Source organism: Gouania willdenowi, chromosome 17, assembly GCF_900634775.1.
Source record: "Gouania willdenowi chromosome 17, fGouWil2.1, whole genome shotgun sequence".
NCBI classification, from domain to species: domain Eukaryota; kingdom Metazoa; phylum Chordata; class Actinopteri; order Blenniiformes; family Gobiesocidae; genus Gouania; species Gouania willdenowi.
In genome coordinates this window covers 11,075,657-11,090,458 of record NC_041060.1, presented here as the reverse complement: position 1 = coordinate 11,090,458, position 14,802 = coordinate 11,075,657, and the positions used below count along the sequence as shown (strand labels likewise).

Here is a 14,802-nt window from a genome sequence, read left to right as displayed (position 1 = left end):
CAGGGTTACATTTGCTAATGCAAAATGCCACACAGGGACATTTATTAAGAAACAGTTGCACAAAATGTGCCACTTTTGGCTTTTTTTTTCACATAGTGGACAGCACTTGTGAGTGAGTTTTAGTGTGGATGTTTAGGGGAAGATTTGGGTTAGGATGCACTCAGAAATCCATTTAACTGTGCTTTTTATGGTCTTCTGAGAAGTAGCAAAAGCAACGACTCCTCAAACAAGTATTTTAATACAAAATAAGCTCTGAAAAAAAATGTAGAGAAAATTAAAATACTGCCTATGTCGATATATATATATACAGTATATATCGCCAAAGTAGAAAACTCGATATATCTTGAATCTCGATATATCGCCCAGCCCTAATTGCTACTTGGTGCACTAAATCAAACCATATTTATCTTTTACAAATATGCTATCATGCAAATGCATCAAGTGCTTAGCATGACTTAGGAGCCATTTGGACAAACTGCAGAAATAATTTAGCTCTCTTTATGAGGTGTTTGTGCTGTCCTCTTTTTCTTGTGATGTTTGATTTGCATTTTGCATATCATACTCACTGACACAAACATAAATGTGTTCTCCGTCTAGGTCCTGGCAACATGGAGACTCTATCTATTTGCTGTCAAAGTCCCCACCAAGGTAAATACACTTCAATGCTAAATGTTTTTCGACACTGTTGGCATGCAGCCCTAGATCTTGGGGTAATTTACACAGGCAAAAAAAGCAAGTATTTGATATATATGACAAGTGTTCATTTCGAAGGTGAAAAGGATAGTGTGATGATGTTAAAGTGTGGTGCTTTGAAGCTAAACGATAAAAATAGAGACAGTAAGTGACCGGGCATGAAGCTAAAGTGATACTCTACGTTTTTTTGTTTATAATATGCTTATTTTTTTTCTTGGCAGTAAGGATATGAAAAAAATCAATAGAGCTGAAATATTTATTATTAAAGTAGCTGAAGGTTGTCTAAACACTTTATCAAAGACACTAGGTAAATTTCTGTTTTGGGTTTTCTTTTCTTTTTGTGGTATTTTTTTTTTTTTAATTCATTTCTAATAAAAAAAAAAAAAAGTTAAATAACTTAGTTTTACTTTATTAGGTTTTGAGAAAAAGTTCCATGAATATTTAAACACTAATTCCCAGTTTGTTTTTGTTTTTTTAAGAATTCATTTAAATAAAACAATCTGCCTATAGCCATTATGCCGTGAAGCAGTAAAAAGGTCTACAATAGCCATGCCTCAGAACATTAATGCCTTTACTGATTAAAGCTTATGATCCAAGAAGAGCTATTGATTTAAATACATTTTTATGTGTAATATGCATATAAATGTGCATTACTGCGAGGGGTGTTGATGCCTTTTCAGTTTAGTTAATCCTTCATGACCTGACAGGCAGAAAATATTCAACAAAGCAGTATTTTCAGTAATTTCTTGCAAAAAATATTGCTTTAGTTTAGTTAATAGCATGAATTTGGCTGATCGCTAGCATTTAATTGCAGTAAATCTGTGTTTGGGTTAATGTAGCAATTGACACTTATCCACTACGGTTTGATTTGGCTGTTTGTACATAGAAACCCAAAATGTAACTCCCTTTATTCTCAGTTTACTCACATATAAACACTATACCCAATAGAATAATGTGTTAATAAAGACAAAATATAATCTGAGGAGGAAGCTCATGTGAACTAAACTTAAGGCTCTAAATCCAACTGTGGAAAGTATTTGCTTTGCATGCAGTAGCAAAATGTTTATTGAAATAATTGCAGTAACTTTCTAAAACGAAGCATAAAGTAATAAAGCAAATTTGGATTTTCTTACGCACATTATTTTTTCTTTGATGTTCCACATGATTTTGCTGTTTCTACATCTCACTAAACAATTACAAAGGTTTCTTTAATGTTTAGAAAAATTTGAAGAAAAAAAAAAATCCAAAACTTTGGTTACATATTTTTATTGTTTTCAGGTGGAAATCACCTTCAACTTCTTGGAGATCAGAGCAATGAACACATATCCAGAACACCAGGTGAGAGCAACCGTTTCACCTCCTCACATTGCTTCTTCCCATTGCAACTTTTCTGTTTCTTTTACAGGTTATAATTGATACAGACAAGACCACTTACTCATTGAGACTCCAGTCTCAGGACCAGTTGGATCACATGGTCGGCCACATCAACTATGCCCTCGCCCGAGTCTTCAACAACTCTATTTATGCGTAAGATGAGCTTTCATGCCTCAAGCAAAGAAACAAGGCTCTCTGTTTTTGTGTGTTGTGTAAGATGAGATGTGAATACAAGTTGGCCAACGTTAACAGAACCCGACAGTGCGTCAGCAAAGTTGGCAGCTTCGCTTTGTGGCTGCTTTCCTCCCCATCAGCCAAATTCAATCCTGTCTAGTATTTTACATCCAGCCCAATTTTTAACGTTCCTGTAGAGCAGGGTTGGGCAACTCTATCACAGCGGGTAGTGGAAAAAAATGTGTTGCTGTTTTAAACGTAATTGAATTGTAATTGAGTTCTATAAAAACTATCATTTACTTATTAATTAAAGCGCAAAGCTGAGGAACCATGTTACAGTTCTATGGCTTACACATAAGTAGTTAACAACACCTGTGAGTTCATTTTACCAAATAAAAAATAAATTGACCGGTATTCTAACACAAAAAAGACTTCATATTAATATTAAAAATATTAATACCAATATTTTCATGGATAAGGAAGTCTAACAAGGTAACCAAGAGATTAAAAAGAAATTGAATAATAGATAATATGACATGGGTCAAAATTGATTTGTTATCATAAGAGATGCTAAGAAGGCTAACACAAGAGGAAGGTTAAGTTTTATGGTCTTATTTATCAAAGGCTCAGTAATTGTGAATAATTGTAATTTAATTTTAGTAATTGAGAACGTATTGTAATGTTAATTGTAATTGGAAAAAATGCTGGTCAACGTTATCGTAACTGGGTTATAATTGAACATGAATTATTGAAGATGTAATTGTAATTTAGAAATGTAATTGACCCCAACCCTGGTAGTTACGTAGTAAAAGCCGTGAGCAACAAATACAAAGCTCAACCCCTGCAGTAGGAAAGCAATCTTTCATGCCTTTGAGTCTAAATGCCTGACGCTGAAAGGAGTCCAAGGACAAATGAGTAAAAGCGCTGCTGGAGTTGCATTCAAGTCTTATAAATGTTTGTCCTGTGGTCATGTGACCATATGGGTAACCAAGCAATGCAGACAGTTCTCTCTCCTGGGTTTCATCTGCAGTTTTCTAAGAGCAATGGAATTGACTGTCCCCTGACTATTGACCAGCACGGGGCGGCTATCTGTGCACTCTATCATTTTTTTAGAAAAAAGCTCTCCTCCATTAGGGCCATGGTCCATGATTGCTTTCAGTGAGAACATTTAAAGAGAATAAAAAGAGATGAAGGAACAGTAGGAGGGGCTTCTTTTTGAGTTTCCTTGTGGAGCCTTGAAACTGACTGACTGCTGATGATGCTGCTGTGCACTTGCACAATGCAGACTAGCGCAGATAGTTTTTATGATACCGTGCACATGCTCAGAGCAGGGATGATGATTGTAGAGATAAAAATGGATTAAGGTCATGTATGTGTGGTGAGGTGTTATCTATGATTTGTTGACAAATGGGATTATAGATATTACGAGTTGAATTCAACACTATGCAAATGTAATCCTCTGAAAATGCCAAACGACACTGTTTTCTGTATCAACACAGGGTTTATGGTATGCTCCTGGTCGTCACACTCCTCCACAAGAAACCTACAGAAAGTGGAGGAAATTATGTCATTTATTATGATTTTGTTTAAAAAATTAAACAGTTGCTTATTCGCAACAAAATCTTTCAGCAGCAGTTTAACCCTCCTTTTCCTTGGGGTCAGTTTGACCCCATTCAATGTTCATCATTCAGAAAATAGTAGTTGACTTTGATGTTTTTGCTTCATATTTTATGACTTTACCTAATTTGATGGGTAGAAGTGATTAAGCATAAAATTATCATGATGATATTTTTTCAACACACATTGCACACATTGGTGTTCTTCTGGAGTTAATTTGACCCCAAGCTGTTTTTGCTGTGTAAACTGTACACTGTAAATTGTGTAGAACTAATTGGGCGACCTTGACTCAGTAGTGGAGTGGGTCGTCCAACTGAAAAGAACCCCCAACTGAAAAGTTGGGGGTTCGAATCCCACTCTAGCAAAGTCATCGTATGAATGAGTATGAATTGTGCATGTATGTTGGTGGTGGTCAGAGGGGCCATAGGTGCGAATTGGTAGCCAGGCTTCTGTCATTATGCCCCAGGGCAGCTGTGGCTACAATGTAGCTTGCCACCACCGGTATGACTGGTTTGAATGAATAATGGTTTCCGCATAAGCTTTGAGTCTCTTTAAAAAAAGCGCTCTATTAATCCAAGCCATAACTAAATCAGGAGCAAAAACATTTAAAAGTTTGGCCTGAGAACAGGTCAAGGTTTCATTATCAAGGGGTTATTTATGTATTCAACAAATAAAAAAAGTGCCTGACACAAAAACTTGGTCAACAATTTTCTGAAAATCACTTTCTGGAGGCAAATATCGCTGGGGTCAGATTGACCCCAAGGGTAAAATGTTTGATGTAATATTTTAGGATAATAGGAGGGTTAAAAGCCATCAAAGGGATCCATATAATCAGAACCGAAGCTGTGAGAAGCAGTGATTAAATTATGTTTTGGTTGGGATTAAATCAGCTACAACCAAAGAATCCTGCTACATACTATTCTACACTATTAAACCATTTTGCAGTTGTGTTTAATTTATCAAGCATACATTGGTTACATTTTATCGTTGTTGCATACTCTAGCACCTCCTTTGTGTTGGCATTAAACAAGGGTTTTGCAGAGAATGTTAGCGTTACAGGGTGAGTGCTTGTAGATAATGCAAGGCTCGTATAAAATCCAGAAGCAGCTCTGCACTAGTGCCTTATCCCATAGGCGCTAAAGTGGACCAATAAAACAGCTGCTAGTTTATTGCCTTGCGTAAAGGCAACCATAACTTCAAATGAGAAATGAGGAAATAAAAATTTTCGGCAATCATTTTTCCACTGCAGTCTCTGAACAACAATGACCACACCGTTTATTAATAAAAAAAATTATTGGAGTATCGATTGTCAACTAAACTGAGCAGATAGGGAATCTGACTGATGCATATATTTAAGGACAAATAAACCATATTTTGAGAATACAACATTTTTGGTCAAATGTGTCACTCTGTGACTTGTTAAACTATGTAATTACTTTTAGATAATTAAGAATTCCTGATTCGTAGTCTGTAAATGATGTCGGTTATTTGTTTTAATTGTAAAGTTTACTGTCTACTATATACAAAAAAAAAAAAATGTAATTGATTAATCAGGATTTTTATTCTTGACGGTTATGAATCAATTCTATCATTTCCAAAGATTGATTTATGGTACATTTTTCAAATTATAGTGCATCCTCCTAATTTGAATATTTTATTGACATTATACAACACTGAATGTGCTGTGAGGTGTCAAAGAATTAAGTCTATAATTTTCTAATCTCTATGTAAAAGTCACATTCATGAAAAAAAAATTAATTAAAATTGAAAAAGTCAAATAATTCAGCAGCTAACTGATGTTAAATGGAAGATTAACAATCAAGAAAAGAACATCAAATCGATATTTGTTAACAATGGAAAATCAGTTGGTAATTGAATTGAGACTTTGATAGTAAGATTAACAACCACTTCTATAGTTTACAGCAGACATGTTATGTTAATAATAATAATATATATTGGAGTATTATTTTAGTAGCTTGGCTGTGTAAAATTAATCTAAATAAAAATGTAAACCCCTAACATTTACAGACAAAAGTCATCTGTGGTTTAAAACAATGTCATACCTTTCATGTAGGGATGTCCCAATAAAACATTTTCACTTCTAATATATATCGATATTGCAGCCTTTTGTATCGGCCGACACCGATATTGATCCGATGCAATATCAACATGCTTTTATTACTTATTTTGTAGTGTGGAATATTAGAAAAGTCTTGATCAAGTGATGTTACTCAAACAGAGAACAATAGTCAGCAACAGTAGGCTACTTTGTTGGCGTGTGAACCACAGTCACCTATGGATAGAAGTGCTGGAGCGGAAAATGTTATGGGAGCGCTTGTATCGGTGATTATAGATGGAGTCCGATAAAATCCGATATTCGTTTTCTGGCTGATATCGGATCGGGACGCCTCTACTTTGATGTAGCCGCTCCATGCAGACCCATTAAATGGCAAATAAGTCCTATTATCTCAACTAACCTTACTTTTCTGTCGCCCGAGGGCATCCTGGAAGAAGAATAGGAATGTAGTACAGGCCTTGAACTTAATTATGGATAACATTAATACAAATACTTGAGAAAAAAAGAAATAGGAGAAATCTTTACAATACAGTAAACTTTGCAGTTAATACTGAGCAGATTAATACAGGGAATACTGGGTTTACCTTAATGGCAGTCAGGTAATGGTTAGTCATGTGATTGCTATTGATTTATTGCTACAGACATTTGAAGCATCACAAAGATTCACCACCACCCATAAATGTCAGTGAATATTTTGTGCAGCAGTAACCTACAAAGGGCACGCTGATGGCTGAATGGATAGGGCACATAAAACAGGATTGAGTTGATTGAGTTGAAGATTGAACTTTTAGCTTCCAGACCTTTGCGTTATGCAAGTTTATCACCCATGTGAAAGCACGCCATGTCTGTATGTGCCCTTGAGCCTCTTATGTTCTGCACCGCTAGTTAATACGCTTCAAATTGTCTTATTTGATTGTGTGTATATATCTGCTCGGCTATTGGTGGACTTGACGCTCCCTTTTTCTTTCTAGTCCTCCGATATGCCGAGCTGAGGAGGAACAGCCTGATGGAGGCCACAAGTTTTCTCCAATCTCTGAATCCTCATCATTGGATCCACAGAAAACCTGTGGTGAGGTCCTCTTATTTTTACCATTAAAACAATTCTGATTCATGCACACATCAACACTCACCACACTTTGTCATCTTCTAACTAACTTACATCAAGTCATTTTGGAGACTTTTCCCTAAGTAGGTCAAAGGATGAAACTTGCTGGATGCACTTCTTTTTTCAAAAGTAATCTCATTAATCGGCGACAACACTTTTTTCACGGGGCTGTAATTTCATCTCACCTCAGTATTTACTGCTAATCCCTGCCATGCTCTGTGGATGATCTTACACTTTGGCTGTGTTCGAAATGGCATACTCTATACTACAAACTCAATGATATACTGTCTACTATATACTATAAGTATGGTTAGTATGATGAGCATTCCCACTGAAGTATACTTCCAAGATGCATTTTTAATCTATAATGACAAAAACCTAAAGCACACTGATGCTACATATCTCTGTTGATTCGCCACCTTTGAAAGTTCTGAAAGCATTTTAAGTGAGAAAGTGACCAAGTAGAATGTAGAAACGTGCTCATTCGATCCATAAAACTGGCAGAAACGCATTTCATGCCGACATTTCAAAGATTTTCGGAGACCTGCCATTGCGCTTCTGACAAAACTTCCGGTTAACTTCAAAACAGGAGCTCTATTTACAAAAGTGTTAAAAAACTAATGGAAAACAAGAAGAGATGCTTTTGTTTTGAAAAGGAAATGTTTGACTTTTAGCTTGAAGCCGGTCCCAGGGCTATTTTAAGTTCTGCTCGCAATGCATCATGGGGCAGTTGAGTATGACTAGTGTGCCTACTTAAAAAATGTCCAGATATAGTATACATCCAGGTATTTATCACATACTAGTTTGCATACTGTCTATTGTGAATGCACTACATACTCATTTTGATGTCAGACTTAGTATGAGTAGTACGTTAGTATGAAATTTGGAACACAGCTTTTTTTGAATGACTTTCTTTCCATGCCTAGCCTTCATCTGTCCTTCTCTTCAAATATCTTTCTCTCTCTTATTCTGTCTTCATCATTTCTGATCTGGATTTTCAGGAGGCTTTTCGGAGACATATGCTGCTCTATGTGACTATAATGGAATTGGCTGTAAAGAGGAAGTGCAATGGGTAAGGGACCGTTACCAACTCAACAGAAGATTATTAGCTTTATCATGCCCCCTTTTCTTTGCTCTTTGTTTACATGTGTCTTGACTTTCTTTACCGCTCTATTCCAGGACGTTGACACGATCTACCACTCTCAGGACAACAGGGAGTTCAACCTCCTGGATTTCAGCCATCTTGACAGCAGGTGACACAGTTTGCCTGACAATTTAACCACACTCTGGCTCAGCGCAGCATGCAAGTTTGTTCTAGTTGGAGAAACACAATTAACTGCAGCAGTGTACAAGTGTCAGTGAGGGCCTGTGTTTCTACACTAGGCAATTTTAAATGAGGCCATAAAGATGAGGTTAAACGTTCAACAAGAATGAATTTCTCTATTCTCATCAGGGGCCAGAAAGTAATTGGAGGCATCAATTAGTCCACAATGTTATTGAGTTAGATATTTGTCCTCTAAGTTGCTCTGTGTCACTTCATTGAGATGTCAGAGCTGATATTATCAGTTGTCTGGCCTGTTTTACAGGGAGGCTAATTGAAATCAAAACATTGTAACAGACAGAAATTGAAAATGTCCTGTCTGTGTTTTGTAGACTATAGTGTTTCATTTGACTAAAAGACTAGATAAAGAATAAATTAAAATAAATATCAAAATATGAATGCAACAAATTACATTTTTGTTAAAAATTAAAAACTAGGCAACAATGTTTTCCTTAAAATATTAAGTAAATTAATCCAATCTTTGTCTACTTTGCTTTAGAGTAGGAGTTTTCAAAGTGTGTACAGCCCCACTACCACACACAGAGATACACACAAACACATTTTAAACAAAAAATGTAAACACTTTAACCTTCAAGTGTGTGTATTTTTAGTCTGTTACACATTTTAAAACACACTTTACTACTGATAGTCCATACATTTCAAACATGTTTTAGGTGAACCTGTAAATGTCTCTATTTAGGCTCCTCTTTAGGTGAAACAAAGATGACAGAAACACACACTGTATCTTTGAACAGTAGGCAGTCAGTCCACAAGGCAATGACAACGCACAACTTTTGCAAACTTGAATGGAACTACAAGCACAACTACTAAAACACCTTCAGACACGGAGCGACACAGAGACATACACACCGAGACAGACAAGGAACAGGGACATAAAGACAAACAAGGAGAGACAGAGACAGACACATAATGATCACACTCCCACTCACACCTGTGGTCAGACTCTTGAGAAAGCCACCATAGATACAAAAACCATTAATCAACACAGCTGAGGAGAAAGAGACAGAAAGCCTCAGAAATACCCAGAGGGAGGCTGTCACACACTTTACCCCTTTCTTTTTCTCCTTTGTGTGATAATGTTTACCACGATTTCTTCTGGTTCATTTTTTCTCGCACGTCACGCCCCCCTCTAAAGAACTCTGGTACCCCCACAATTTGATTATATCTGGTTAGAGGGTTTTAAGGAATTCAAAGGAAATCAAGACCAAAACTAAAATAGAATTTTCTTAAGACTACAACTTTGACTGTTTAAATTTGGAGTCAAAATCCACACATCACTGAACACATGTTGGTTCACTTCTATAGTGTGCATCCTAAGTCATTTATAAACTAATGTGGACAAATGAGGCTCAGCAAAGATATCCAACAGTGCTTTGGCGAGCACTTAGTCCATCAGCCATTAGATTGATCTCCAGCCAAAAGCAAACTGAGCTTAGATCCATGATTGAATTTCATAGTCACACTTTGCAGTTATGGTTTCAAAGTGAGTTCTTCTGTTTAAAGTATTTAAAGCACAAGTTTGTCCTGTTTCTGTCAAAGCTGCTCTGTTGATGTTTCACTCTGAAGTAGAGGCGGTATGCATCTCAAATACTGTCGATCCAAATCTTATTTAACACCCGAGTGGCAGACAAACATTCAATCCTGTCAAAACATTGACTTCATTATTCTTGTTTTGTCGATTCAGCACCTTTTATGTCTTGTATTTCTATTAGTTTTGAATTAAAGCTTCTAAATACTTTATGAAGTAGAATATAATGCAAACAAATATATTGGGGATGCCTGCTCACTTCAGTATTGTCCAGTACACCAGTCATGTGACTTTATGCATTGCTTCTATTGGCCAGTGAGCTATTCTACAACATGAATCTGTCCAGATCGGTCCCAAACCACCGCAAACAGGCAGGATCAGTCCTGAAATATCAATTAATTTATTTTATATATGGTCAGGATTGTCTGGACTTGATCTGGGACCAATAAATCCTATAGGCTGACATTGATGTGCATTATGCTGTTGAACTTTCTTCTGCTGTTACTCCATAGAGAGACTGGACAGGGAACAGGCCGACAAATGGATGGTTAATGAGGCTGTTTGGATCAAATTACTGATCATTTGTACGGACAGTTTCATTCGTTATTCTCAATCATTTGTCTCGTCTGTAACAACAACTTTTTTATAGGTGTTGATTTAGCCCCATTACCCTGGTTTTATGAGATTTTTATTTTATTTTTGGACCATTGTACTTAAGTACTTTGTAGAAAACCCTTCACTGACAATCACTAGCAAGTCAAAAGGAAGCCTTTAGTATAGGAATAAAAAAGTTTATTCAATGTATTTATTTCTCCCGTGTTTGTAATCCATTCTCTTCTTCATCTAAATTGCCCTGCAATAAGTGGTGAAGAAATACCAGTAGAAGTTTTAATTTAAGGCACATGTGTCAAACTTAAGGCCTGGGGGCCAAAGCCGGCCCTTTAAAACATCTAAATTGGCCCGCAGGGGAAAGTAAAAATGACTGAGAAAGCATGAATTATTAAGATTGGGAATTTTGGCAATATTCAAAATATAGAAACTTTTCATGGAAATTATTTATTGAAATTAACGATCTACAATATTTGCAGGGGTTCAATTTTTTGCCATGCTTGTATAAAATTTCTACTCTCAAATTGTTGAAAAAAACCACATTTTTCCAAAGTCCAGCTCAATCCTAAGATTATTTGAATAAATGTTCCCTAAATTGAATAAATATTGTCACTGCCTGTCACCTATTTCTTGGATATTGTCGTGCCTTATGTACTCTATATCAGACATGGGCAACTGGGGGCCCGGGTGCCACATGTGGCCCTCAGTCTAATTTTTTGCGGCCCCTAAAACAAAGCCCAAAAATTATATTTCAAGAAGTTGGAAGAAATATAAAGCCCAACATAATACACACAATTACTCCCAAAACATACAAATTGACACCAAAAGGCACAGAATACACAAATATTCAAAAAATACATAAAATGACAACAAAGACAGACACAACAACCTTTAAACAAAGAAAATGACTAAAACTAAAAAAACACAACAAACAACACCTTACGGAATAGCTCCAAAGACACACAAACAATAAAATTGCACAAAATGACAGGAAAATACACAAAATTACAACAAGAACACAAACAATAACCAAAATATATTACTCCAAAAACATAAAATGACTAAAAACTGACAAAACAACAAAGACAAAGAAAAAGATAATCCTTTTTTGTCCCGCTATTAATACTCAGATCGGTCATTATTCTAATGTTGATCATGTGGATCAGATACAATCACATTTTTGTGGCCCTGCTCTAATAAAGTAGCCCATCCCTGCTTTACATTACATACTTTAGTTTCATTTGTACAGTACATGGACATGCAAAGTAGCACTGATGCTGAAATTGGTTCATTCTCCACTTGAGATCAAACTTGTCTGTATTTGTCCCCTGAACTAAAATGCGTTCGACATCCCTGGTTTAAGGGAAAACTCAGCCTAAGGATGGATTCTTTTCTTTCTGCTTCATAGAAACAGGAACATGTTCAGAGGAGGCTGAGATTGATCTGCATTTCCCCCAGCTCAAATAAGTGACTGTTAACCTTTCTGCTAGTTCTCCTCCATCTTTGATACTTCAGCGCTGTAAGAGGGTGTGATCGCCTGAAACGCTGGCATCATCTCCGTTAGAGTGCAGTTTACCAAAGCCACTCTGTAAAACCTAAATTGATCCGTGCTGCAAAGTAAACAGCAACAGCTTGACCTGCTGTGCCATCGCACTCACGGGTATAGAGTGCGTTTGATCCAAACACCTACACACTGCATGACTACTCTGAGGTCAATTACATGTCCTGCTGTCACACCGGGAGACCGTCGGTGTCTGTTATAAATCTTGACGTGTGCATCATCTGCTCAGCTGGCTGAGTCAGGGTGGTCTGGTGTGGATATCGAGATTGTTGCCGCAGTGATAAAAAAAAAAAGAGGAAAAAAAAAGCCTGCAGCCATTTCATTCCTCCGAGATAAACCATAAATATCATGGCTACTTCAGTGTCTCGATACACAAGCCTTGTTTCACAATCTTTTCTTATTCTCTCTGCCTCCACTCTGATTATTCTGCTGCTTGTTTGTCAGTGCAGCAGCACTAGCAGCAGTAGTGTGGTATTAGTTGGACCTTGGAGGATTTTGAACCTCACCCTCTCTCCTACCTTTTTCTTCCCGCTTCCCTTGTACACGCACGCGCACACACACACACACACACACACACAGGCGCTCTGTGTAAAAACAGTGTTTAAGGTCTGTTGCTCGGCTCAAACCGAGGCTTTGCTGAATCATCCGAAGACTCTGCCATCGATCTGTGCTTCTCAGCTCCTCCTCCTCCTCCTCCTCCTCCTCCACCACCTCCTCCTCCTCCTGAGCCGGCCTGTATCAGTCATCTCTCAGAAAGCAGCCCTTCCTATGTATGGTGTTCCTCCTGTCACGATGATGAACGGCTCTTTGCCAAATAAAGAAGAAGAAAAAAAGAAGTTTGGCATGAGATGATATAGATGTATTGATCAATGAACATAAAATGGTTTGGAGCAGATGGAGTCTGCTAATTTAAAGATGAGATTTATTTCTGACATGCTTGTGTAATGTGTGTGTGTGTGTGTCTGTTTTTGACTGTGTGTCTTTCACTAACGCAGGGACTTGGCAGTGATTGTGGCCTCCATCGCATACAACACCTGGTTCACCAAGCTCTACTGTAAAGACATGCGGCTAGTAAGTTTTAACACTCATCTAATGCAGATGAAACTCCACTATTCACGTTCCCTCTGACTTGTCACCACCACGCAAATGCATTTTATTTATTGAATCTGTTGAATAGTTGGTCCATCTGTATCATTTCTGTTTTATTCTATTTTTGGAACAATACATTTTCAGTCATTTATATACATTTATCTATACATGTAATTTAGCTTATCATTGTTCTTGGGTTTTAACAGTAATTTATTAACATGACTTTGCTTGTCAAATGCCGTCAGAACTAAGAAAATAAAATACACAACTTAAATTAACTCACAAAAAGACACATTTTACATGTTTCGGTCCACGTGGGGACTTAGGCATCCCTGATGAAAGTTATATTGGTTGGTTCTGGAATGTCTAATTTAGTGACAAAAGCTTGTCTGAATAGTAGGCAGGCGCTTCAAATTGGATTATATCTTTAAAAAGCTTGGATTCTTAACATTTTTTTTAACAATGTGATAGTTATTTTCTTCAACTTTAAAGTGAGACTAATGAGGGCCAATACAGTATGAAATCAATTGTATTCCCAGTAACGCCCTGAACTCACAATTTATAATTACAACAATAAGTACATGTTTAACATGTTTACTCAGAGAGTAGTGGTCATGTGACCAGGCACGTCTCGACTTGTGACGTGTAATGACGAAAAAGTGTTTCCATTGCGCTTTTGTGATTTATTTCATTATCCAAATGCCTGAAAAACCTCCTCATGAAAGCGTAAAAGCTTTTTAGCGATATTTTAGTGTTTTTTCTAAATTCAGGTGTTTCCATTGCGTTTTTATTTCACAATTTAGATTTGGCGCATTTCCAAAGTTAATGGAAATTATAGCTAATTATTGTTAAGTAACACATGTTTCAGAGGACAGGCAGATTTGTGCTTTTTCCTTAAAAAAAAAAAAAATACATTTTGTTAATTTAAGGGCGACCGTGGCTCAGGTGGTAGTGGGTCATCTTCTGATCGGTAGGTTGGGGGTTCGATCCCAGTACCTGACTATGTGTTGAAGTGTCCTTGGGCAAGACACTGAACCCTAAGTTGCTCCCAGTGGTCGACTAGCGCCTTGCATGGCAGTCCTGTCCCACTGGTGTGTGAATGTGAGAGTGATTGGGTGAATGAGCTGATATGTAAAGCGCTTTGAGACTGCTTCAGTGTGGTGATAAAGCGCTATATAAAATCTAGTCCATTTACCATTTAATATTAATGATTTGTACATTTTTTACATGTGATTAGAAGGATTTTTAGTTTTTGTGAATGCAATACTCTTCTGTACTTTACAATTATTATGTATTTTTAAAACAGGGAAAAGTCTAAATTTCTCTCACAATTCTGGTCCCAGAAATCCATGTGATGTGTTTTCCTCAGGGGTCAGAGGTGGTGGACCAGGTGCTGCACACTGTCAGCAAGTCCAATAGTCTGGAGGAGCTCACCTTGGAGAACACAGGACTGAAATCGTAGGTTTTTCCTTCCCTAATGGGATCACCAGCCCTTACCCGTCACCTCTTGTCACTAAATCTAATTTCCTCTCCCTTTCTTCTCCATACACCTTCACCTCTCTTACATTCTTCTCTTCTTTTTGTGATTTTACTCGGTCCGGTTTCTTTCTCTCCTCCTTTTGTAGCTTTTTTC

The 14,802-nt window shown here is 37.1% G+C and overlaps 1 protein-coding gene across 4 annotated transcripts in view; it reads left to right on the top strand.

Annotated features, from left to right (window-relative positions):
• carmil3 (capping protein regulator and myosin 1 linker 3) overlaps positions 1-14,802 on the top strand; it is a 105,014-nt gene that overhangs the window by 29,539 nt on the left and 60,673 nt on the right. For all 4 annotated transcript variants that reach the window (XM_028473515.1, XM_028473517.1, XM_028473516.1 and 1 more), the window contains exons 3-10: positions 598-648; positions 1,972-2,031; positions 2,099-2,220; positions 6,907-7,004; positions 8,042-8,112; positions 8,220-8,293; positions 13,076-13,151; positions 14,539-14,627. In XM_028473515.1, the coding sequence (XP_028329316.1) occupies positions 598-648; positions 1,972-2,031; positions 2,099-2,220; positions 6,907-7,004; positions 8,042-8,112; positions 8,220-8,293; positions 13,076-13,151; positions 14,539-14,627 (641 nt within the window). The remainder of the gene's footprint in view (positions 1-597; positions 649-1,971; positions 2,032-2,098; positions 2,221-6,906; positions 7,005-8,041; positions 8,113-8,219; positions 8,294-13,075; positions 13,152-14,538; positions 14,628-14,802) is intronic.